The 24829-nt window shown below is 36.1% G+C and overlaps 2 protein-coding genes across 2 annotated transcripts; one reads left to right on the forward strand and one right to left on the reverse strand.

The window, feature by feature from the left end:
- The first annotated feature begins 7943 nt into the window (after positions 1 to 7943).
- LOC141617237 (photosynthetic NDH subunit of lumenal location 3, chloroplastic) lies at positions 7944 to 9049 on the forward strand. Its single transcript, XM_074434422.1, has 3 exons — positions 7944 to 8320; positions 8482 to 8768; positions 8855 to 9049. Exons 1-3 carry the CDS (start codon positions 8017 to 8019, stop codon positions 8951 to 8953), a joined length of 690 nt encoding a protein of 229 aa, XP_074290523.1. The 5' UTR covers positions 7944 to 8016; the 3' UTR covers positions 8954 to 9049.
- Positions 9014 to 16734, reverse strand: LOC141617236 (kinesin-like protein KIN-14N). The gene is made up of 17 exons (XM_074434421.1): positions 16507 to 16734; positions 15530 to 15844; positions 15192 to 15336; positions 14974 to 15083; positions 14752 to 14871; positions 14273 to 14476; positions 13542 to 13751; positions 13379 to 13453; positions 12826 to 12972; positions 12608 to 12746; positions 12277 to 12386; positions 11800 to 11961; positions 11457 to 11659; positions 11264 to 11345; positions 10811 to 10915; positions 10609 to 10713; positions 9014 to 9493 (listed from the first exon to the last, which is right to left on the reverse strand). The coding sequence occupies exons 2-17, from the start codon at positions 15797 to 15799 to the stop codon at positions 9311 to 9313; spliced, it is 2370 nt and encodes a 789-aa protein (XP_074290522.1). The 5' UTR covers positions 15800 to 15844; positions 16507 to 16734; the 3' UTR covers positions 9014 to 9310.
- Between the last annotated feature and the right edge of the window lie 8095 nt (positions 16735 to 24829).

The raw sequence follows: 24829 nt of genomic DNA on the forward strand, positions 1-24829 counted from the left end.
TTTTTTTTAACAAATAATTAGCAAATAAACCAAGTATAAAGTATTACACATGAACTTGTGTTTGTTTGGATTTAAGCTAAGTTTTGTTTAATTAAGTTAACTAAATTAATAAGATTTAAATAAGTTAAGTTAAATTAATTAAGGTTAATTTGATTAAACAAATCATGTTTAATTAAATTCAGTTTAGTTCAATTTGGATCAACTCCATTAAATAATTCTATTCAGTCTAAACCAAAAAAACCAAGAAATAAAAGAATCGTCTCATAAGCCATCACAAAAAAATTATTTAAGATGAGTATATTTGTAAAACTTAAATAGATAGATGAAATAGAAGCACACCATAGTAGTTATCCAAACTTACAGTTTGTGCACCATGCTTTCACTAGCTCCGACCATTGTCCTATCTCCGTGAAATTTCATGAGCAAGCTCATAAAAAAGCACCTCCTTTTCGTTTTGAACTCATGTGGACTCTTCGAAATGACTTCCCTAAGATGGTTAAAAGTAGTTGGCAGTCAATTTCGTGGATCTTATATGTTCTGTCTCACTCAAAAATGCAAATTACTAAAGCAAAAGGCTAAGAAATGGAATCAATCTACCTTTGGAAATATTTTTAGACAACTTTCAATTGTTGAAAAAAAGTTAGAGAATATTCAAAATCAACTTGGTTCATCCCATGTTACGGTTTTAGAAGTAGCGCAGTTGAAATGGCTGAAAAAACGAGATGCTCTACTTGACTTTTTTTTTTTTTGGCAGCTGTAAAAAAGATTTACCTAACTATCCATAGCCCTACATGCGAGACTATGGGCAACATGGTTGAAACGCCTAGGAACATAACTTAAAGCTAAACAATGGAAAGAAGAAAAACAGTCACTAATCTCATCTAAGATAGCCTTTAGAAGATGATGGCGTCGCTCCATTCCTGCAACCTGCAAAATCAGTGATAAACAATCGGAAGAAATCTCCAAGTGACGCAATCCCCTTTCACGAGCCCATAGGAGTAGCAAGAGCACACCAAGACCGTCAGCTTGCAAAGCAGATTCCGCCTTAATTTTCCTTTCCATGCGTTGGAAAGTTTGGCCGTTTTCAGACATAACAATCCACCCAACACCTGCCCTGTCTAAACCTTTCCAACCCGCATCAACCATTGCCCGCACATAACCACAATCACTAATCCTTCCCACAACACAATAAGGATTACTATTACGAATCCAGTTGGCAGTATCCCTCGCAAATGGCGGTGTAGTTCCATCAATGGCGCAAGCATCTTTTTTCAACTCAGCAAGAGCTTGCAACCCAGTACCTACAATTTGTGACCAATGGTTATAGAACATCTGTGGATGAAAAACCGCCCCTTGAAAAAGAATTTGATTGCGAGTACTCCAAATACACCAAAGTGTGGCAAGGAAACGGATCTGTTGTTCCTCGCGACACTCGGACCGTTCCAAATATGTCAACCAATCAATAATCCAGGCGTCAATTTGCAAAAAAGACGCCTGATTCGTCCGAATACCAAGCTCAGAACAAGCCCATAATCTTCGGGACACAGGACAGTCCCTAAAAAGATGTTCCATTGTTTCCAAAGCCGTCCCTCCCTCCTGACAAAACTTACAACTTGTATCAATCCCAATATTCCGTTTCACAAAATTAATACCCACAGAAAGAGTATTAGTAAGCATCCTCCAAATGAGAATCTTCCAAGTCGGTGGACCCGGCAACTTCCATAATTTTCTTTTACAAAAAGTCAAACCAACATGGCTTAAACGCTCCTTATCCTTCAGCGATCCCCTTCTTACCATAAAATCTTGAAAGAGGATCCCATAACCACTCTTTACACTGTATTGTCCATCACTATTATGCAACCAATAAATTTCATCTGTCATTTGTGTTCGACAAATGGGTTTTGCGAGAATAGCATGAACACTTTCATCCACCAAAAAAGTGCGAAGAAATGCTTCATTCCATATTTTCTCCGCACCATCATAACCATTAATCTGTAAGTCTCTTATCCTCAAACTTTGAAGGCCCACATGATCAATTCCCAAGCAGTCATCCTTAGGTTCCGGATAATCTCCGTTAACCCATTTATTCGTCCATACATTCAAATCAGAATCCGAACCTGGTTTCCATCCAATTTGGTCACGCACAAAATCAAAACCATACAGAATACTTCGTGCGCCCCAAGACAAGTTTCTACCATATTGAACGTCCCATTTATCTTTTAAAATACCATCCCCCAACAGTTTTTTCCGGAAAATGCGTGCGAAAAAGGATCGATCGCCAGAGACAATTCGCCACGCATGCTTCCCTAACATCGCTTGATTAAGACACTCAATATTTCGAATGCCAAGGCCGCCTTCCCTTTTCGGCAAACTAAGAAACTTCTGACTACACCAATGGATTGTTCTCCCCAATCTACCACCCGCCCACCAAAAATGTGATAATAAAGAATTGATTTTATTAGTCACACTTACCGGTATTTTAAATACCGATAGAAAGTAAATAGAGAGATTTGATAGAACAGATGAAATTAAAGTTAACCTTCCAGCTGCAGTCAAAAAAATCCCATTCCATGAGGAAATACGCCTCATAACCATATCAATGAGTCCTTTGAAAAGTTCCCTCTTTGACCCATGCAAGTCCGTTGGTAAACCAAGATACTTTCCTAAGCTTTTATTTCCTTTCACTCGAAGATTCCTCATCCCACAACGTGCCTGAGTCAGTGTAGTACTAGGGCTAAAAAGAATTGCTGATTTATCTTCATTCATCACTTGGCCAGACACTTTGCAAAATTTCTTCAGAATAAGACGCAGATTTTTCGTCGAATTATTTCTATCATTTAGAAAGAAAACCGCATCATCGGCGAAAAACAAATGTGACAAAGCTTCCTCCCCTCGGCACAAAGTAATTCCTTTTATTAGCCCACTCTCTTGTGCTTTGATCACATTACATGATAAGACCTCCATGCACAGCACGAACAGATAAGGAGAAAGCGGGTCTCCTTGTCTTAAACCACATTTCGGTTGAAACAGCTTCAAAGGCGCTCCATTGAAAAGTACTTGGTACGAAACAGTTGTAACACAATTCATGATTAATAAAATCAATCTTTCCGGCACCCCAAACTTATGAAGCACAGCCCGCAAAAAATCCCAACTTACTCGATCATAGGCTTTACTCATATCCGCCTTAAAAGCAAACTTACCTGACTTTCCTTTCTTATGTGAATTGACTTTATGAAGAGCTTCATTAGCCAACAGAATGTTATCCGAAATTTGTCTTCCCGGAATAAACGCATTTTGAAATTCCCCAACTAAATAACTCATCACCTTTGCCATTCTGTTTGTAATACACTTAGAGACAATCCGCATGAATACATTACACAAACTTATTGGCCGATAATCTCCCACCTTCTCCGGGTTATCACTTTTGCTCTACTTGACTATAAACGCATTTATTGGCAACAAAAAACTCGTATAGATAAAGCTAAGTTTGGAGATAATAACACGAAGTACTTTCAAAACCACGCCACTATTAGACGTAGTAGGAATGGAATTAAGCAGTTCATAAATAGGAACGGTGCTTATATTACCGACCGAGAACTCATTAAACAAGAAATATCTGACGAATTTAAAATTAGATTCACAAAAAATCAACTGTCTTTTTGACAAAAATGAGGACTTTAAGTCGATTAGTGGATTAATTACAGACGAAGATAACAAATTTCTTACTAGTAATGTTAATATGGAAGAGGTTAAACAAACTGTATTTAATTTAGCCGCAAATAAATGTCCAGGTCCTGATGGTTTCCCTATAGAGTTCTTTCAAAAATATTGGGATATTGTAGGAAATTCCGTAACTAAAGCAGTTCTAGCTTTTTTCCATTCGGGTAAATTATTAAAAGAAATAAATCATACTTTCATAGCATTAATTCCTAAAATTGATAATCCTCAAACAGCAAATCATTTTCGCCCTATTAGTCTTTGCTCAACAATCTATAAAATTATTTCGAAAACTATGGCCACTCGTCTTCGTAGTGTCTTGCATAAGATTATCCACCCTTTTCAAGGTGCTTTTACACCTAATCGTTTTATTCAAGATAATATCTTTATTGCCCACGAAATTTTCAACTCTTTTAAGCGTAAAAAAGGTAAAGGTGGCTGGATTGCTATTAAACTGGATATGGAGAAAACATATGACCGACTAGAATGGAATTTTATTGAGAAAACTTTTAGACGAATGGGTTTCAATGATATTTGGATTTCGTGGATTATGGAATGTATAAAAACTGTCTCGTTCTCGATGTTAGTAAATGGAACACCGGGTGACGTTTTTACACCCACTCGCGGCATTAGACAAGGAGACCCACTCTCGCCGTATATATTCATTATGTGCGCCGAGATTCTAGCAAGATCTCTACAAAAAAATAGTGATCTTAGTTCTAGTGATATTGGTATTAGAATTGGATCTGGAGTGGAGAAAATCCCTTTTCTCACTTTTGCGGATGATACTATCATTTTCGCTAAAGCCTCTAATCAGAGTTGTAGAACCATTAAGTCTATTTTAGAAAAATTATGCACGATATCAGGACAGTTTATCAATTTTGACAAATCAACCTTTCAATGCACTAGAAATATTGACCGGCCTCTTCGAGAATCCTTTAGAGGTATTCTCCATATGAACGAGGAAGCTCACCTAGGTAAATACTTAGGATGTCTTATCATTGATAGTAGAGTTACTAAAAGTACTTTCGAGAGTATTATTCATTCTTCTCACAATCAATTATCAAAATGGAAAGCGAATTCCTTATCACAAGCAGGTAGACTAGTTCTGATCAATGCAAATTTAGCCTCAAAAGGAACTTTTCAAATGCAAAGCTTCCTTCTTCCCTCGTCAATCCATAAAAGATTGGATAAGATTAATAGAGATTTTCTCTGGAATAAGAATCATTCTCAACGATCTCCTAATTTGCTTGGTTGGCAAAAAGTTTGTTTACCGAAATCTTTGGGTGGACTAGGAATAAAAACGTCTGAAGCAGCTAACAAAGCTCTCCAAATGAAACTCTTATGGAAAATTCTTATGGATAAGGAAAATATATGGGTCAAAGTGATAACTAAAAAATATTTGAGAAATTGTTCACTTTTTGACCATAAGCCAAACTCAGTATCTTCTTGGCAATGGCGTAAGCTTATGAGTCTTCGAAATCTTTTTAGAAAAGGACTAAGATGGCAGGTAGGTAATGGTAGCAACATTAAGTTTTGGTCTGATAATTGGGTTTTTTCACACCCACTTACAAGCAGTATGGTTGATGATGATAGTAACCGTGATCCTAATCTTTTGGTTAAAGATTTCATAACCTCAGACAAACAATGAGATGTTTTTAAATTATCCAGTTTAGTGAATAACGACATTGTTAATCAGATTACTAACATTCCACTGCCACATAATGATATTCCAGATACCCTCATTTGGGGGTTGTCCGTAGATGGAAATTTCTCTACCAAAACAGCAACTTGGTTAGCGCAAGGTTTGTTCGATCATACTTTTGACAAATGTGAATTTCAGTGGATTTGGAAATTGAATATTTCTCCAAAATTTAAATTTTTTCTTTGGAAAGCCTGTGCTGACGGCCTTTCGACGAAAAGTAGACTTCTCAAGAGTCATATTGATGTCCCACCTCATTGTGTTCTGTGCAACAATCCTATTGAAAACAAAGATCATTTCTTTTACGAATGTCCCTTGATTGGGTCTGTCATCCAAGACCTGAACATTATTAGTTTCAACGAGTTTTTGTCAAATTATGATAATATTACAAGTCAAAGTTTTCTAACGAAACTTAATTATCTCAAAGATTTAATTCCAAAAGATGATTTCATTAAGATTATTTTTATTTGGTGGAATGCATGGTTTCATAGAACTGATATTATCTTTAATAATGTTAATTTAAGTATCAGCAAACTTATTACTTTATGTAATAATAGCACTAAGACTTGGAATGTGACTAGATTTAAGGATCTCAACAATCCCGAGATAGAAGAGTCAGCTAGAAACAACTCTACTAAGGAAGAAATTTGGTGGGAAAAACCTGGAAATGGTTTTCTAAAGCTAAATTTTGACGGATCGAGAATAGAAGGTAATAAAGCTGCTTTAGGATATTCTATAAGAGATCACAATGATAAAGTCGTTTTGTTGGGAGCAAAAAAGTGCGGATCCAATAGAATCCTTGTTGCGGAAGCTATTGCTTTAAAAGAAGGCATTTTAGGGGATAAATACTTAGGAATCTCAAAGTTAATTGTGGAGGGTGATAATTTATGTGTTATTAACTCGATTCGAGGTACTTGGCAGATTCCTTGAGAAATATCTAGTATTATCAAGGATGTGAAATTAGATCTTCATTTTTTCGATGAAGTGATAATTAAACATTGCTTTCGTGAAGCCAACAAGGTTGCTGACTTCATGGCTTCTATTGGACATTCATGTCCAACTCTTTCGAGGTGTTTTGATAGCCGGTGGCTTCAACTTACCTCCCTCATTCGAAAGGATGAGATATGTTGGTCCTACCCTAGAGGATCAACCTAGTTTTCTTACCTAATCAAAAAAAAAATAGCAATTGAGTAGTATTGTCTAGCAAAAAATTATCTTATTTATCTAAATGGGATACAATTTGAGCCATTTGGAGCAAAAGGCAGATGAGAAACCAACCGACCAACCGTACAAATCGATTTTTTGTTCTTTGAAGGGGCGACTTTAATTTTCCAATCACTTATTGTTAGCTAGTGTCATTATTCTTTTGTGCTTCGAAGAGGGTCATCTTTGAGTTAATTTTAAGTCGGATGTTTTGAAATCGAGTCAAGCTAAATCAATTCTAAGCCGAACTATAATTATGAATCGAACTAAAACGCCGGCCCACCGGAATAGGGGCCTATCAATCCTCTTTGTAATGTTACATGGGGAAACTGTGGAAGAACATACAATCTTGGGAATTTTTTTTCAAAATAGGGCTCAAATACAAACAATTTAACGAAATGCGTGTTATTTTAAAATATTTACTAAAAATGGGTTCACGTTATCACAGAAGTTAGACTCGAATTCAAGTCACTCACCTGCTCAGCGACCATACCTAAGGTGTGAGTTAATTGGAGCCTAACCTTGACTTTGTGATACGTAGTCAAGTCGCTTAAGGGGATAACGATTTGTGCTGAAGTCGTCTTCCCCTACAACATTTTCCTCGAATTGTTTTTTTTTTTTAAAAAAAAAAAAAATTGGGAATGAACGAAATGTCGGGGGGTGGGGTGTGTGTGTTTTTTGGTAAGAATATGTCAAGAACTCAAGTCGCTCAGCTTGAGAGTGGTTTGACTTCAAGTCATCAACCGAGTGAGCGACTTGACCTCTTCACCTAACTTGGCAAAAACCGATCCTGCGTGGACCAATTTTGGGTAATTACTTGAAACTTAAGTCTCAACCCATTACGTTAATTAGGTGTTGTTTGACCAAGCTTAAAAAGTGCTTTTGCAATTGAAAAAGTAGTAGCTTGGCCGAACATGGTAAATTAGAGGGTTTTAAAAGTGCTTTTGAAAAGTCAAAAACTGATTATTCACCCCCAAAAGGAGAAGTAGATAATTACTACTTCTACTTCTACTTTTCACATAAAGAACCAAATAAGCAAACAAAAGTTGTATTAAAGTAGTTAGGCCAAACATATAAATTTTGTGAGAAACTACTTTTACAAAAGTATGGTCAAACAACTAAAACTTTTCCGAAAAGTAACTTATGAATAAACTCCTTTTGAAAAGGAAAAACCATTTTCCATAATCAAGGCCAAACAGCACCTTAGTTTGTTAGAGATCCCATTTTGGGAAAAAAATTCCAATTTTGGATTCTTGATGAACCTAGAATTACCAAATTACCCTTTAAGACCCTCTAAGATGAGGATATACATTTGGTGGTCAAAAATAGCCAAAAAAAAGCTCCAAATATGATAAATCCGGCCACTTCTCTAATCATTCCATCACACTTAGCTCATGATGTCTCAATTGGCAAATTTACATGGTGTGATTGAAAGCTTATTGCCCATCCAAAAGCTCCAAAACCCTCAAAAGACATTCACCAAATCACGCAAAACTAAATGTCATGCTAAAAAATTGGAGGATTTGGAGTGGAAAATGCAACCTTTATTGTCAAGTAACACATCAAGAAGGCCAATGTTGGGGGTTGCTTCAATTGCTCTACTCGCACAATTTGTTGGTGTAAAGACGTCTGTAGCCGAGGAGGGCAATGGCTTGTGGCGTGATGGGCTACTTCCAGGATTACCACCCTTTGAAAATTGTATGTCCTTATGTTCGTTTATTTCGCTACCAAGTTTTTTTTGTTAGCGTCAGCTTAACGAACTAAACTAGCTATGGAGACGTAAGTACTCTCTTAAAGTATTCATTACTCACTCATTAGTAGCGCGTCATTATTAAAAAACACGGTGTGGTTTGTGGCAGATATTGGCAACAAGGAGACGGGAACAAGAACATTTCTAAAGACAGGACTATACATAGCCAACGTGGGACTAAAAGGAAGTGAATACAGGATTAAGAAATATGCGTTTGATCTAATGGCACTTGGTGATTTAATAGGCAAAGATGCCTGGAATTATTTCAGGAAATATCTCAAAATTAAGGCCACCATTATGTTCTATGACTTTGACAAGCTCATCTCTGCTGCTGCTCCTTCTGATAAACAGCCTCTTACAGACCTTGCTAATCGCCTCTTTGACAATTTCGAGCAGGTAAACCATATAATATCAATCTCATGGCTTGACTGACAGTTATTTTTTAGGAGGCTAATTAGTCATAAATGGTTTTTTCTTTACAGTTGCAGGATGCTGTGAAAATGAAGGATCTTCCATTGACAGAATCATGCTACCGCGATACAACAGTCCTCCTTCAAGAGGTGATGGATAGAATGGCATAATGGTCCGTCCTTGTTTAATGTAATTTTCCCCTTTTATAACTGTACTAAAAATTACAAAGATTCAATAGAAATATGCCCAATCTTAAGCACTGAAAATCTTGAGAGAACATGATTGAGAAAACCAGGAGTTTAAAGGTTTAACATGGTATAAAATCCATACAACCGTGACTAGGTAAGACGCGCCAGAAAAGAGATACAAACTCCACATTTTCATTTTCTTTACTGATCACTATACAGAATAATTCCTAACCTACATTAGAATATCAATCTCATTCTTCATATCTTCTTTTCTTAGTTTTAATTCCGATTAGCATGGAAAATACAAAAACGCACCCCTGGAATATCAGTAATGGATGATTAGCCATAGCTAATCCGAGATTCAGTCGACCTTAGGTTGTTTGTCTGTCGTCGAGGAACACCTATCTCACAAGCATTAACCCGGGCAGCAAACCGAAGTGAACAAAGAGACTCGTTCAGGGAAGATGATTCCGGAGAGATGTTAACAAACATCAAAGTTTTGGAGTCACCACCAAGGCATGGCTATATCATCAACAATGAGAGTAGGTAAAATCAAATATCAATGGATTAATTAAATTGTTTTAGAACAATTATATCAAGTCAATAGTAAAGGGTTTAGCAGTTAGCACCAAATACATGAGAATAATAAAGCATAGCTTTTCTCAGAATATGATTTAGCAAAAAATTGTAGTCAAATCTAACGATGTACTACTACCTCCAACATCGCATTTGACTTCAGTGATCAACTAACTAGGACCGATATTTTTCTAACAAATGTAGACCACTTGCCAACGACAAACTTTAACCATCTTCCAGCCACCACCATCGCTCCTGACAACCCCAAAACACACCAAATATCCCCTCAACCCAAGCCTAACACAACCCTACCGCACAACCACTCCACAATCAGAACCGGGGACTCATGGTCAACCAGTAAAGCAGATCTGAAAGTTACAGAGTAGCAACAGCGCAATTCTTACCAAATTCTTCAAATTTATGGGAATATTTTGATGAGTTTGAGGTTTATTTGCTTGGGTTGATTATTACTGTCGACGGTGAAGAGATGATGAGAGAAAAATCAGGAGCAGAATTTAATCGAATAACAGGGTAGTGTGAGCCTATGGGGAGAGGTTATAACTTATAAGAGAAGGGTAACAGAGGTATTTAGCCCTTAGCCCTTTTTCTTGGTCTTTGTGCCAAACACAATTGATAACTTTTCAATGGGACGGAATAGTTGTTTCTGTTGTAAATTGAATAAAACTGAATTCACATTTTACCCTGCATCTCGATAAATTAATGGTCAAAGTTACCTTGAAAGCCAAATGGACCATTAAGCCTAATTGGCTAATTGCCAATAGTTGCTGGTGATAGACTGAAAGTATCATAGGTTTCGTAGCATGTTACTCTGTAGTTGAGAGTTGAGATCACTTGAATCAATCATAAGCTCTCATATATCATAATCTAAATGGTCTTGGGGTTTAAAAATATCCAGTAAGACCTATGTGGAATTAGCGCCAGAAAGCAACACTTAACCTACTTCAAATTTATGGAGTAACATAATTTTCAAAATTTAATCACATTAACTTTGAACTTACGCACTTGGAAATCACAAGTATTAAGGATTTTGGATGTAGTACCTGGAGAAGATATGTCAGTTTGGAGTTTCGGAACGGTACATGATCTTCCCTCTTTGCTAAAGCAAATATGACATCACTTAAAGAGGATAAGCTTTTATTGATGGCCTGAAGATATAACCAACGTAAATTTGACAGACTAACTACATAAAGGGGAATAAAATATGATATACAAAAAGAATAATTTCACAAGCATCCATACTACCTGAGTTTCCTTCAATCGGTCTCCGGTTGAACCACTTTTCGAAAGACGTTCGCTTCCAGCAAGATCAATTAGGTTAAGTACACCTTGTACATGCTGCTCGGTGCTCTACACAGATTGAGAATGCACGTATATAATAATCAGCAATTTATTCATGAGACTATCAAGTAGGAGTATGTTGTCTTCATTTGACTTTCATGGTCAACCAATGTCAGGACTGATATATTCTCACAATTTATTATTGCTTCAACTTTTTTAAATGGTAAAATGAAATATTTGTTTTCATAGATTAAATGTGACAAATTCTACTTTTTTTCTTTTTCTTTTTAACATATAGTCGAAGAAATTAATGGTCAAAGTTGATATTGTTTGACCATCAAAGTCAAGGGGGACAATGTAAATGGGATGGAAGAAGTATCAAACATTTGTAGCACGCAATCTCGAAAATTTATATACCTCATTAACACCAGATATACGTAAAGTGAAAACAAAATGACTTCGCGATGATTGCTCATTCATTAAGGTCTTACCCACGGACCTGCAAGGAAACATAAACAAAGCTGTAATTCAGAGGTATACAGCAGAAATTTGTAAAATGATACCATACATCAGCACATCAATACTCCCAGGAAAACATAATCATATTCACCTGCTTTGCGCTGCCTTATCTAATAAATAGGCGACCTCTTTAGAGCTATGGACATCGACTATGGTAAGATCAGAGACGTGAGTGTTCCCGTTCGTATCATGTTTGATAGTGTATTGTTTTCCTGAAGTATTCTCCGTGAAGCTTGATTTAGTCATAGATAGTAAATCACGGATAGTTTCATTGTAGATTTCCAGCATTGATACCTGGAATAAATAGGCATACCATAATATTAGCATCTAAAAGTGAGAATCTTGAACTTTCAAGACTCCTTTTTGGCTAAAATACTAAACACACAATGTCCTAAAGTATAGATCCGCCAGAAATATTCTTCATTGTTTTTTACCTGCAGCTCATATTTCCAACCTTGAGATTGAAGAGACTGCCTCGCTGCAAAGATTTGCTCTAATGAACGAGGAATCAATCCTTTCAACTCAGGATTTCCTGGTTTTCCCATCATTGTAAATGTTTTGCCTGAGCCCGTTTGACCATAGGCAAAGATACACACCTGAAAGAAACTAAGCCAAATAAATCCCAGTTGTACTAACGGAGAATATCATATTTATTGTACAAAGTCAGGAGTAGAGTAGACAGAAGCTTTTGTATAAGCTGTAGTGGAATGTAGAAAGATCACAACTGCTTTCCAAAAATGAGAGATTCTACCCAGAAAATGAAATGACTGTAGCTAAATGTGGAACATATAATAGGAGAACAGAAGATTAAAAAAAAAAAACAAATCACAAAGGGAAGTCTCGTAACAAACGTACAAAATATATTTATCATATTCCATAAATCACAGATACACACATTCAAATAAATTTACCTTGTAACCATCAAGTGCACTCTGAACAAGTTGAGAGATCTCCACAAATACATTCTCTTGCGCAGTGTCAGGCAAGAAAACCTTATCAAACAAGAAGGGGTGCCTTTGCCCTAGTTAGAAGATAAAAGCAATGTGCTCAGCTCTTACAATTGATCTGGTAACACTTACAAATACTCCCTCGATTCCATTTTCTTTTTGCAAGCTTTGAAGAGGCAACACACTAAGTTTTTGAATTACAAATTTAAGAGCTTGCAAATAATTTGGGATAAAGGGACTATTTAATTTGCCTACGAGAACATCAAGAAGATACTTTAAAATCACATCATCCTACCATTTTGCAACAGATCAATGCCCCGTCCCATGGCTTCTGTAGATGTAGGGAAAGAAATGATCTTTGTATCTGCATTCGGACCATCATCAGGTAATACAGGCCGTACTCTGCAGAAAACACGTATATTTCCCTTCAGTTCCTGCAAATCAGATTAATTAGATGATTCGAACATTCACTCACTATTCAACTAAACCGAAATATACAAACAAATGACGTACCAATATGGTATTGTGCAACTTTTTACGTAGTATCTCCCCCTCTTTAAGTTTTGATTCTGCATCTGACAAACGAGTCTGCAGATCACAAATGATGTTGTTCTGCTCTGCAAATTGCTTTCGTGTCTCAGTTGCTGACACATCACTTATCTGAAGGCAAAAACGAAAACATATGTAACAAAAAATCAATATTTGGTAGTCCAAACTATGAGAAAATATAAGGATATCTATGATAGAATACATTCAATGATTCCTCCTACTTGTGAAACCTAAGGAGTTTATCCATTCCATTAAGTATTACTCCTTCCTATTCATTCACTAAGTTCTTCCACGTTTGTTTTTGGGTGAAATTTAGTGGTATGGTGATATGTGGATGTAAATGGAAGTAAGAGAGAGAAAGTGGGGTTATGAGTTATTATAACCACAAATAATAGATAAATAAGGAAAGTGGAAGATCTTAGTGAATTTGCCGTTTTAGGAAATGAGGAAGTTCTTAGAGAATAGGAGGGAGTACTAGATAATGAACAGACAGAGATTCACTAAGGAATGCCCATACCTGCAATTTCTTCTGTGCAGCTGCTAACTGATCTTGTAAGGTCCTAACTAGTTCATTCTGTGCCGAATACTTAACCTGCTTCGAAAATATCAAATCAAGTGTGTGGGAGCATAATAAAGACGATAAATCTCAGGAAACTGACAACAGAATCAAAGTGATCAACCTCCAGTTCATTTGATTTCATTGTAAGGCAATCCACCTCAGAGAGAGATCTGCCAGTAAAGTCTTTGTACTTGGCAATTTCATTCGTCAAAGACTGTACGTGCGATAATTGACGGTCACGGTCATCTCGAGCCTGTTGTAGCTCTGTCCTGAGACAACCCACCTCGTTGACTAAAGCCTCCTTTTGTTTGACAGCTTCTTCTTGAGATGCCTGAAAATGTGATCAAGTTCATATAGAGCCTCAGAAGAAAGGACAGGCCAATTTCGAAAAGAAACGATTTGCAAATTATGATTTATAGTGTGCAAACTGCAAAGTCTTGCTAATTGTTTGTGATTGTTCCCTGATTCCAACCAAACAACCTCAAACGAATAACATAACCTCTTATTTAGAACTTATACAAAAGGATCATGTAATGCATAAGATCATACTGCCACAACCCCAGAAAACCCAGATAAGAGCACAGATGCAAACCAGTGTAATATAACTGGCTGAAAAATTGTAGAACCCCCAAGGCAAAACTTATATGGTCTCACAAGAGCCTAATTGCCATTTTATGTTCGTGTATGCACATCATAAGAAACCAATATTTCAGCAATTTTTGGTATGTTCCCATTGAGAAGAATGGAAAAATGCTAGTAGGTCAAAACTTGAATATAGAAACAAAAATATATGTTATTATGTTATCTACTTATGTAGATGCAAATCCAGTGGCAAAGTGCACATTTACTCACCCGGGTAGAAGTCAACTGATCCAGCACGGAATTATGCTGTCCCCTCATGATGCTGAGGTTGTCAAGTATAGCAGCCTTTTCTGCTTCAACACATTTCAAGGTCTCATTGGCTGTACCAAGTTCAGTTTGAAGTTTGCTGTTGTATTGCTGCAAGCTAGCGTTATACTCCTGCAATCTTTTGTACATGTCATTGAGTGAATCTATCTGCAGCACAAACAAACCCACAAATCAGGCTCAAAAGGCAATTATCTTGTATCAGCATACCCAAACATTGGCACGAAGGTACTAAATCGGGCCATGATGCCACATCAGAGAGAGTTATCAAGCTTTTGAAGGTTACTGTGACTGTATTTTGAGGCGGTATTGGCCGCATTTATGGCGCAATGACTGACAACAAGTTGTGATGGCTGAATCTGGGATCGAAGCTCTAAACAACAATTAAAACCAGGATGGGCAAATGAAATTCACACTTTCTCTACCTTTTGATCAGAATGTTGTTGCTCTTGCTGAGCTTTTCTGAGATCGGCGGACAGAGAAGCTTGCAACTTTTCAGCGGCTATCCTAGCCTCTTTCTCTCTCGACATTTCGTCCAAAACGCCCTAATTATGATGATTAAATAAGTTGATTTCACATATATATAAAATCTATATGATTGAATAAACGCCAACCTACTTCCTTTTTACAAGAATCAAAGGGCATACCAACTTATCTGATTCTTCTTTCGCGCATTTCTCTTGCAACAAGGTATAGCTATTTCTCAACTCTATGATAATTGCATTTAATTCTTCTTCCTTATTTTGCATCATCACCTCTAAAATATTTTAAATAAATATCAGAACATTTATAGACGTAGACCCTCGACTTTCTACAAAATCCCAACTAACTAAATGAATGAAGAAATAGAAACAATTTGACTGACCAATGTTGGAACACTTTTTCTCCGCTGCTTCTAATAACTCCCTGAGATTGTCTTGTTCCAAAATATACCCTCCTTCAACCTCTTGGAACCATTTAATACACAGCCTTAGCCTTTTAATATAATCCATCATCTGGTCACATCTTTCCTGAAGTATTCCAATTCCATCAAACACCAAACACCAAACAAATGCTCATAAACCCAAATATGCGGAAAAACATCACAAATAACCACATACAAGTACAAAGTACTAACCGAGCATGAACAGGAATTATATATCGAAGAATAAATTTTTAAAGACGAAACAAAAACAGAATTTCACTAGCATTCTAATATTTTACCTTATAGTTGAACTTGTTCTTGGTCCTCATCCTCTCATTCACCAAGCCATCGACATCCTCTCTTGTGAAATCAAGGCCACCAACATCGGAACCCGAATTGCTGGCAGGAGCACTTGGCGGAGCGCTGGCGGGAAATGATTCTCGGCGGGCATTGGCTGTGGATAACCCTTGTCGGGGACGAAGCACATTTGATCTTGGTCCTACCATTATCCCTCTCCTTTGCTCTCTAGTTTCAACACTATTGAACTTTTTCTTAGACATCGTCACCATCTACCACTTATACTATTTCCGTATACACCCACCACTAACTCCAACCTATTAAAAAATTATAAAACATATTATCTATTATGGTTCACCTCAATCAGACGTGACAATCAGAATGCAACCCATGATTAATATTATACCAAAAGATTGAAAGTTTCAATCTTTAGCCTTAAAATTACACCAAATAAATTCGAAAAAGAAACATAGGCATTGTTTGAAACCCTCAACCCAGTTGACATTGACAATTTCAACTTGTAATCCCAGACAAATGCAGCAAATATAGACAGATCAGTAAATAACCCCTTTTAATTCTTTGTGAGCGTTATTTTAATCAAAGGTAAACAAACGATTGAGACTAGTGAGTAACATAAATTACTACAAATTAAATTAGGGTATTTAACACTGACAGTATCTAGTACGGAGTATTATAATTTATACCAGTATGGTAACAAAATTAACGATAATCATTTGCAAATGAATATAACTAACCCACATTAGACATTAAAGATTATACACATATCCTCCTCAAATTATCAATACTTTAGACTTTAGTATTATAAACCCTAATGACAATGACATGCTAGTAAATGGCCAGAAAAATGAAGCCAAAATTGCACAAAAAAAAAAAAAAAAAAAAAAGCATAGAACAAGCAATTATTAACAAAAATAAAAGGATAAAAAATGTTAAGAAGAGAATAGTTAATGGAGCATACAAGAGTTGCAAATTATAAAGTGTTGTATGAAGCGGGAAACTGGTTGTACAGTGGAGGTAACGTGAAGACTGATGTCTGTGTGATGAGTGCACAATTGAGACTTGATACAGGCCAAAAAAAAGAGTGACTGAAGTAGGGGGAGTAACTTCTAGGAGGACAAAATATTTTGAACGAGAGTGCTCAAATTTAAAATAACTGATTTGCAAATTGGGGTTGGGGTGTGTGTGTGTTAAAGTCGATGACGCCCGGTTATTATCTAGTAGTGATTTTGCTTTGTGTACAAAATTAAACACGGGTAAATTTGAAAACTTTTAGAGGGGTAAGATTGATGTTTCAAGTAACAGCGTAATCTATAAATTTATCTATAAATAAAAATAACATAAAAATGTGTAAGATAGAGTATTATTATATCGTCACGTGCCAGTAAGTCAGACTATAACGTTATTTATGATATCATACCTTCCATAGACACCTTTTTGCCTTCCAAAACACGATACACTTCCTCAATCAGTATAAATTTCTTGGTCTTCCCCATCTTTATCATTTTTCAAGGATTTTTTTATAATTGCTACTACAGTAATCCACTTTTTGAGAATTGCTACCAAGGTAAAAAAAAAAAAAAGATTGAAAACTGCTACCATAATCCTTGCTTTGGTAAAAACAAAACTACCTCTTCTTTAACCTTCCCCCTTTCTTACCCAATCATAAAACGCAAGTTTCTTCATCACTCATACTCTATCAAATTTCTTCATCCAAAATAAAATTCACATGTCATTCTCTTAATCATTTCAAGATTTCACCTACAATACCCAGATTATTTCTTTTGCCCATCTTTGAACCCTCATCCCTTTGTTTACCCACCCAACTAAAAACCAATCAACTTACCCTTTTCAATTAATTTGGGAAAATTCAAATTATATCAAGAGCATCTACTCTAACAAAATCTGACCTGATTAAGTTTCACAAATTTGACATATACCCAGATTAGTAATTGTATTTTTCAACCGCTCCATTTATTTTCTTCATCATATCCCATTGGAGTACCTTCTTCTGCAACATCAACTGAGTAATTATATTTTTTTGTCACTCTATTTGTTTTTCATCATACCAACTAAATTAAGTACAACCATATTTACTTGCTTAGTAATTTCTCTCTGAACAAGAACCCTTCAACATAGCTACAAGTACCGGGGAAAAAACCCAGGTTTTTGTCGAATAAACATGAATGGTAACTCTAATTTGAAAAGATTAAAGGTTAAATCACAAATTGAAGTGGAAGGTTAAGAACTTACCCCATGAAATAGATTAAAGGAGAGAGAAAGAGAATAGATTAAAGAAATAGAAGAAAAAAAAGATGAAGATAGAAGAAAAATTAATGGAGTAGAAGATAAATCTAAACGAAGAATTGTAAGGAGGGAAGGAGCAAAATAGGAATAGAAAATATGACTTAATCTAAAGATTTGAAATGAATGGATGAGATTCATTCATTTTGCCTCGTTTAACGAATTGATACAAATTTTTTACCGAACCAAGAATTATGGTAGCAGTTTTCAAACTTTTTTTTTATCTTGGTAACAGTTCTAAAAAAGTGGATTACTTGTGATATCAGTTATCAAAAAACCCTTTTTTCAATAAATTAAAAAGGTTACTGTATTATTCTAACTCTCATTCTTAAACCATTCAACTAATAGGGGTAATTATTCATATTTTTACTCTCTTGTCCTACTGTAACACTCTCGTTTAACCAAAGCCTTTAACAAGACATTCTCAGTTAAATGAGACTGTTACCATCACAGTTGTCTGAGGTAGGCAAATATCAAAAGACAAATAATGGAAAGGTACTTTAAAGGAAACTGTATAATAGATAATAAAACGGTCTTACAACATTAACCAATAACTGAAAACTACTTTACTATACAACGAAAGTCTTATTAATTGAATTAAATAACTAAGTGAAGCTAAAAGATAGAGTGATCGACTCCTATTCCGGCAGTCCATCCGTCCCCGGTTCCGAACAATCATCCAGTCTAACAAATCAACACCTGCTTGACTCACTGCTTCTCGCCGGAAATATCCAATGGTTCATCACAGAGTTGAAATAGATTTTGACATAATAGAAGCACACACAGTAAACCAACAGTTTAGTAAGGACATACCATATGCATCTTAACATAAATAACATAAACATAATGAACAATGACATTAAGAATACGCGGGAAATACATCAATTGAATTACACAACACGGTACCACGTCATCACGTGTCACCCGTCACAACCATCCCGGTCTCACGTCTCACACGTGCCAACCGTCCGAGCATCTCTATCATAGCACAACCCCCTTAACAACGTGCTTACAATCACTGTGGTATAACCCCCTGAACAACGAACCATGACAATCACATCATCGATTGCACAATCCTTTAACAATGTGCTAATCGACATCTGAATATCACATCCTCAATTGCACAACTCATTTAACAACATGCTGATCGACATCTCATCTTGTCTCATCACCATACAACATTCACGAACATGATAATATACAATAACCATCTCATTACATCCATTACAACACATTATCATCATAAAACCATCTCAGGACTATAAAACGGGCACAACATCAGATGAGTAGGATAGATCCTTGTCTTTTAGCAATTATGTGCGTGCAAAACTATTTAGAAGCCATCCTCTACAAAATCGTCACACATAACATAATTACTACTTATTCTAATCAACCTAATTCCACAATTGGGTCTCCTCTGACCATAATACCATCTATCTCGCTTTATCATATGGGCTCCTCACATAGTCAAAGTATGAGGTCAAACTCACGGTATAACGTCCTATCCTCATAGGTAAATCTTGATTTGCAGTATTGCCTTCTCACAACTCTCATGACCATACACATATGTGTACGCATGTATATCCAACAAAATCCATATCATAAAAAAATAAAAAAAATGTATTATGTCATAAAAATAATTGCAAAATAACTACGTAGTACTCGTATTACGATTCAATTACTCCAATATCCTCACTTTCATATTCATCATGCCACGTGCATGCTGCGTCAAGTCTACCACATGATCATGCATGTTTCTTCCATCCATCATAAACACTACCGTTTAGACGAAGATTATGATACTCTATCATGCACTTAACAACCACTATAAGACACATAAATGGCACCCATCACGTAATATGGACATGTTCAAAATATCGCGGTGACTATCATGTACTACACGAGATTACCCTATCACTTTTGTTATTGTGTTACTCTTGTCAAATTAATACTTGCCGATTAAATATTTTAGGGTGATAAAACGCCACATAACATTGCCAAGCGTAAACAATTCATGAGAAGACTAATTACACAAAGGTATGGTGTAATACCCCGTATTTTATTACCGTGGTCAAAGGCTAGTTAACGGTAAATAGGTATATATATTTTATAAAATTATATTATTTTGTATTTATACGAATTATGTATGAGACGGAATAATAATAATAATAATAATAACAATAATAATAATAGTAATAATAGTAGTAGTAGTAGTAATAATAATAATAATAATAATAATAATAATAATAATAATAATAATAATAATAATAATAATAATAATAATAATAATAATAATAATAATAATAATAATAATAATAATAATAATAATTCTGTGCCTGGACCTTGTTCTGCTTGTTCGTGGGTCTTTGATGGAGATATCTACGGAGATCATGTCGTGTCGTGTGCTGGTACTGTTGGTATCAAGCATCGACATAACCTTGTTCGCGACACCCTTTCCGACATCTGCTTCCGCTCTGGGATCTCCGTTGGTAAGGAGGTGGATATTGGTGTGATCGATGGGCATTATAGGCCCCTGCGTCCGGCGGATCTTCTGCTTTATTCTTGGGACATGGGACGAGATGTGTGCGTGGATTTGACTGGATCATCTCCTTTGACTCAGTCCGGGATGTCTGCCTTTATGCCCGGACGCGTGGTAGTTGATGCGGCTCAGCGCAAATGTGCTAAGTATCAGAGCTTGTGTGAGGCAATTGGCTATGAGTTCTTACCCTTTTCTTTCTCTTCTTTGGGGGGAGTTGGAGACAGATGTTGTTGCCTTACTCAAGCGGATTCAGAAATTTTCTGTGTCCCAGGATGTCGGTGCTCATGCTGCTGTTTTTATTTTTACTAGACTTAGCTTTGCTATTGCTAAGGAGTGGGCGTCCAGATTGTATCTCTGCTGCGTGCCCACCAATTTCTTGTAAACTTTTGATTAATTAATAAAAGTTTGCGTTTTAAAAATAAAATAAAAATTAATAATAATAATAATAATAATAATAATAATAATAATAATAATAATAATAATAATACGTATACATATGTATTATATACACCCATCTACTCATCTTATCCTTATCCTAACTTTATCTTATCATAACACAATCTACCACCAAGATTTTAGAAGAGAGAATGAGAGAAAAGAAAAGGGAGATTAGAAGACCCTCTTTTGTCCCTCCGCCTCGAGATTGTAAGGTAAGATCGTCTTACACTAGTTTATCTATTAAGTAAATTATATCGTTGACCTCCCTCGACCTTGACCCGCCCTAGGACCGTCGTTGACCACCATGGGGCTACCGTTGAACGCCCAAAAACGGGTTTGACCGACCTAGATCTAAGGTGGCCCGTGTCGATCCATATGATATTTCCGATCATATGGGGAGCAGGTTGAGTACAAGTTTTGCTTGTTGACGTGATCAAGATTTGGGTCGCACCTTGGACTCGGAGTCGAATAGCGTAGTATAGATGACATAGTTGGTAGTCGACTTGTAATTTGTATAGTTCACGTTTATCATTTGTATACGTTTATATAATCACTAAACTTGCTATTTATTTAAAGAGTTTATTAATTGTAATTCCAATTTCACTGCCTCGGGAAACCGAGACGGTAACATTTCCTAATTACCTTGGCCGGGTAAGAAGGAGGTGTTACAAAGTGGTATCAGAGCGACGATTTTGGAACCTAAACCAATGAACCAAACTGAACATAGGTGTGTCTAATAAAATGAACCCGACATGAGTACAATAGGAGGTCGGTTTTGGGTGAGTAGAATCCCCATCTTAAAACTAGATCCTATTGTTTCGGTTGGTCACTACGTGGGTGGTTAAGAGTCGGGAAACGTGAAGTAAAATGTTGCATGGTTATATGTGTGTTATGGTTTTGTTGAACATCTTGCATGATTTACTCACTCAAATGAAATGTGACCATGTATGGAAATTGGATGAAATAATCGATGGGCGTAACATGTTTTGGAGCGGTTGTTATGTGTCGATGTGTGAAGACTATGTGAAATGTGAAGTGATTACATGTATTCTATAACAAGTTGATAGGATTCTTACATGATGTAGTTATTCATTTGGTACATGTTAATATGTGAAAATTGAATGAAAAAGAGTAATGTGTGTAACATGTTTTGGAAGTGGTTATTACGTGTTGGTGTGTGAGGGGGCACTAGCCCCGTCCTGTAGCATTTCAATACCGCATATATGTTTGGATTTCACTAGTGCCATAGTAGGGTGTGATTAGTAATAATGGTTAGTAGAATAGTCGCTAGTATAAGAAAAGTACTCCCTAGTCGGAATTAACCGACTGCATGCAAGCTAGTGCTCAGCCGAGTACCAGTCACTCGACTGAGTGGATCATTTTTCCAGAAACTTGAAAATTTCTGGAAGTGGGTCACTCGACCGAGTGGACCCAGCACTCGACCGAGTGCCATTTTCTGGGTTGTGAATTTCGCGAGATTTGCATTTTTCCCTTATTTCTTGCATTTCTTCATCATTTCTCATAACAAAAATACCAAAATCTCTTTAATTTTTTTTTTCTCTAAAACTCCATTGTTGATGATTGTTGCTTGGACTTAAGCTTTCTACTCCATTTTATTCTCTTAATTCTTGCTAATTAAACAATGTGAGTGGTTTTCTCATTGCTCTAAATTTTTCCAATTTGATTTCGTTTAAATCCACGCTATTCCCTTCAAATTCTGTCAATAATTTCATGTTTTGTTTAATTCATGATATTAATCACCTTTTTACATCATTTATGATGTCAAGTATCAAATTTTATGTTGAATTTCGCCCCAAAAGTTTTTTATCAACTCGAAAATATGTGTTTTCTTGAGTCAACAATTTGAATTTTGTGTTTATAGCTTGGTTTAATCGTTCAACAAGGACTTAACCTTGGTTGCATTTTTAATGCTAAATCTTGTCTTACAATTGAAGTTTTACCTTAGAGTGTCACCCCAAAGCTTTGAAATTTTAGTATTCATACCAAAATTTAATTGTTTCATTTAGAACATGATTTAGTTACTTTATCGATTATGTTTCAAACCGTGTTGGTAATGTCATGTATAGTCTTAAAGCTCGAAATGTGTTTTAAAATTTTCCCAATAATTTCAAAAAAAAAAAATGGGTAGGATACATACCCAAGCTTTGATTCCCAGGTGTACTTCTTGTCCTAATTGTGTTACAAACTTCAATTTCTAGTAGTAACGCTATGTATTGTCTTAAGTTGGGAATTTCGCCTTAAAATCTTACCCAAATTTTGGATTTCCCATGTGTGAAAACTTGGCTTGATTGTGCCATGAGACCATCTTCTTTGTTAGTAAAGCTATGCATTGTCTTCAAACGAAGATTTCGTCTTGAAAATTTGACTCAATTTTTCGAAATCCACTATGACCATGGCCAAATTTGATTCCTTCTTTTATATTAAACTTGGCTTAACGATGTTTTAAGCAATAATCCTTATGAGTATTACTGTAATAACATGGTTTAAATCGAAATTTTTCGTTTTAAAAGTGGACCAAATTCTTTTTGAAATTTTATGTGTACATCACTAAATTTTGATTTTATATTTGAAACATGGCTCAATTGTCTCATAGTGCCCCAACCTTTGTTAAGGGTAATATGTGTGGAAAATTATAGTGTTGATGCTCAAATTTTGATTTTTGTGCCTAATACTTGGTTTTATTGTGCCGCAAGTTTACAATTTTGTTAATAATGCAATGGTTTGACCTAAATTGGAAATTTTATCTTAAATTTTCTTCAATTTGTATTTTATTTTATATACCCAACATTCATGCCAAAGTTTTGATTTCATGTTTCGTCATTGGTTTAATCATGTCAATTGCCTTGTTTTTCACTAAATTGTTGTGTATTGCCTCGAATTAGGATCACCATGTTGTGTGATTTCACTTCAGTTCATCTTTCCATGTGAGTCTTGAAGTTCATGAACACGAGACATGTATTTTAGTAGGGTTAATATGAGCTTAGCCTTTTGTTGTGGATTTGAACCGTGTAAATAGGTAGATGTGTGATTCATGTTTGGAAATTAGGAGTAGAAGAAAGTGACTTTAGCTTACGTAAGGTGTCTTGAACTGAGTAAAATAATGAGTGATGTGTGATCTAGGTCGAACATTTGAACTTATGGATAATGAACGAGGTTTGAGTTGCATATTGAGGGATGTTGTTATTGAGCATGACTTGGAAACTTTGGTTGATAAATAATTGAGATATATGATGATGGATTTACTATTACCAAGTTTGGTTCTCGCGGTCATGAGAGTAAGAGTGTGGCATGTAATGCTTGAGGATTCAATCATATTGTTGGGGTATTTGATCATTTGTGTTATAGAGTGTAACCGTTTAATTTAAGTGTGTATGCATGAAGTGTGAAAGTGGTTGTGTGGGACTCCGACCCTATAATTGGTAGTATAGATGTTGTTTGTAAAGTTGCCTCCCAATCATTAGATAAAGCGTCCATAGTATACATCGTGATCTTGTTATAGTGTCCATTTGAGGGGTGATGTTGTTATTATTTCTTGAGAATAATGGATGGTTAGGGCCGTGTTTGTGAGATAGTGTAAGTGTTGTGGATACCGATGTGACTATTGCGGTTGTTGGTGATGGTATGGTGATACCGTCGCCGGGTGTGGGGGAGGAGGTAGAGCGGTTGCGAAAGGAACTACGAAATAGTATGTTTTTGTCGGTAGTATGTCTCAGATATGTTAACTTAATTGTGTAGTAATGATGGCCATAGGCCAAGAGTAGTTTTAAACTCGGTTGTCAGATGGTGTATTAATCACCATCAGAGTCTATTAGCATTTGTGTGATGAAATAGGATAGCTTGGAAGTAAGTTTGAGGATGAATGCCTTCTGCCCAGGTGACACTCGACCGAGTGCACCATGCACTCGACCGAGTGGTCGCCTACTCGGCTGAGTGGCCTCCTACACTCGACCGAGTGGCCTGCCTTGACCCTTATCTTGTTTAT

Source organism: Silene latifolia, chromosome X (genome assembly GCF_048544455.1).
Source record: "Silene latifolia isolate original U9 population chromosome X, ASM4854445v1, whole genome shotgun sequence".
NCBI lineage: Eukaryota > Viridiplantae > Streptophyta > Magnoliopsida > Caryophyllales > Caryophyllaceae > Silene > Silene latifolia.

Bases quoted from the DNA above. Each gene is read 5' to 3' on its own strand.
- LOC141617236 (XM_074434421.1), bottom strand. From the start codon at position 15,799: ATGGTGACGATGTCTAAGAAAAAGTTCAATAGTGTTGAAACTAGAGAG. The intron at 10,916-11,263 runs GTATATAAATTT...CAATCTGTGTAG, and splicing joins GTATATCTGGTGTTAATGAG to AGCACCGAGCAGCATGTACA. The intron at 10,714-10,810 runs GTAGTATGGATG...TTATATCTTCAG, and splicing joins ACCGATTGAAGGAAACTCAG to GCCATCAATAAAAGCTTATC.
- LOC141617237 (XM_074434422.1), top strand. From the start codon at position 8,017: ATGATGTCTCAATTGGCAAATTTACATGGTGTGATTGAAAGCTTATTG. The intron at 8,321-8,481 runs GTATGTCCTTAT...GGTTTGTGGCAG, and splicing joins ATTACCACCCTTTGAAAATT to ATATTGGCAACAAGGAGACG. The intron at 8,769-8,854 runs GTAAACCATATA...TTTTCTTTACAG, and splicing joins TCTTTGACAATTTCGAGCAG to TTGCAGGATGCTGTGAAAAT.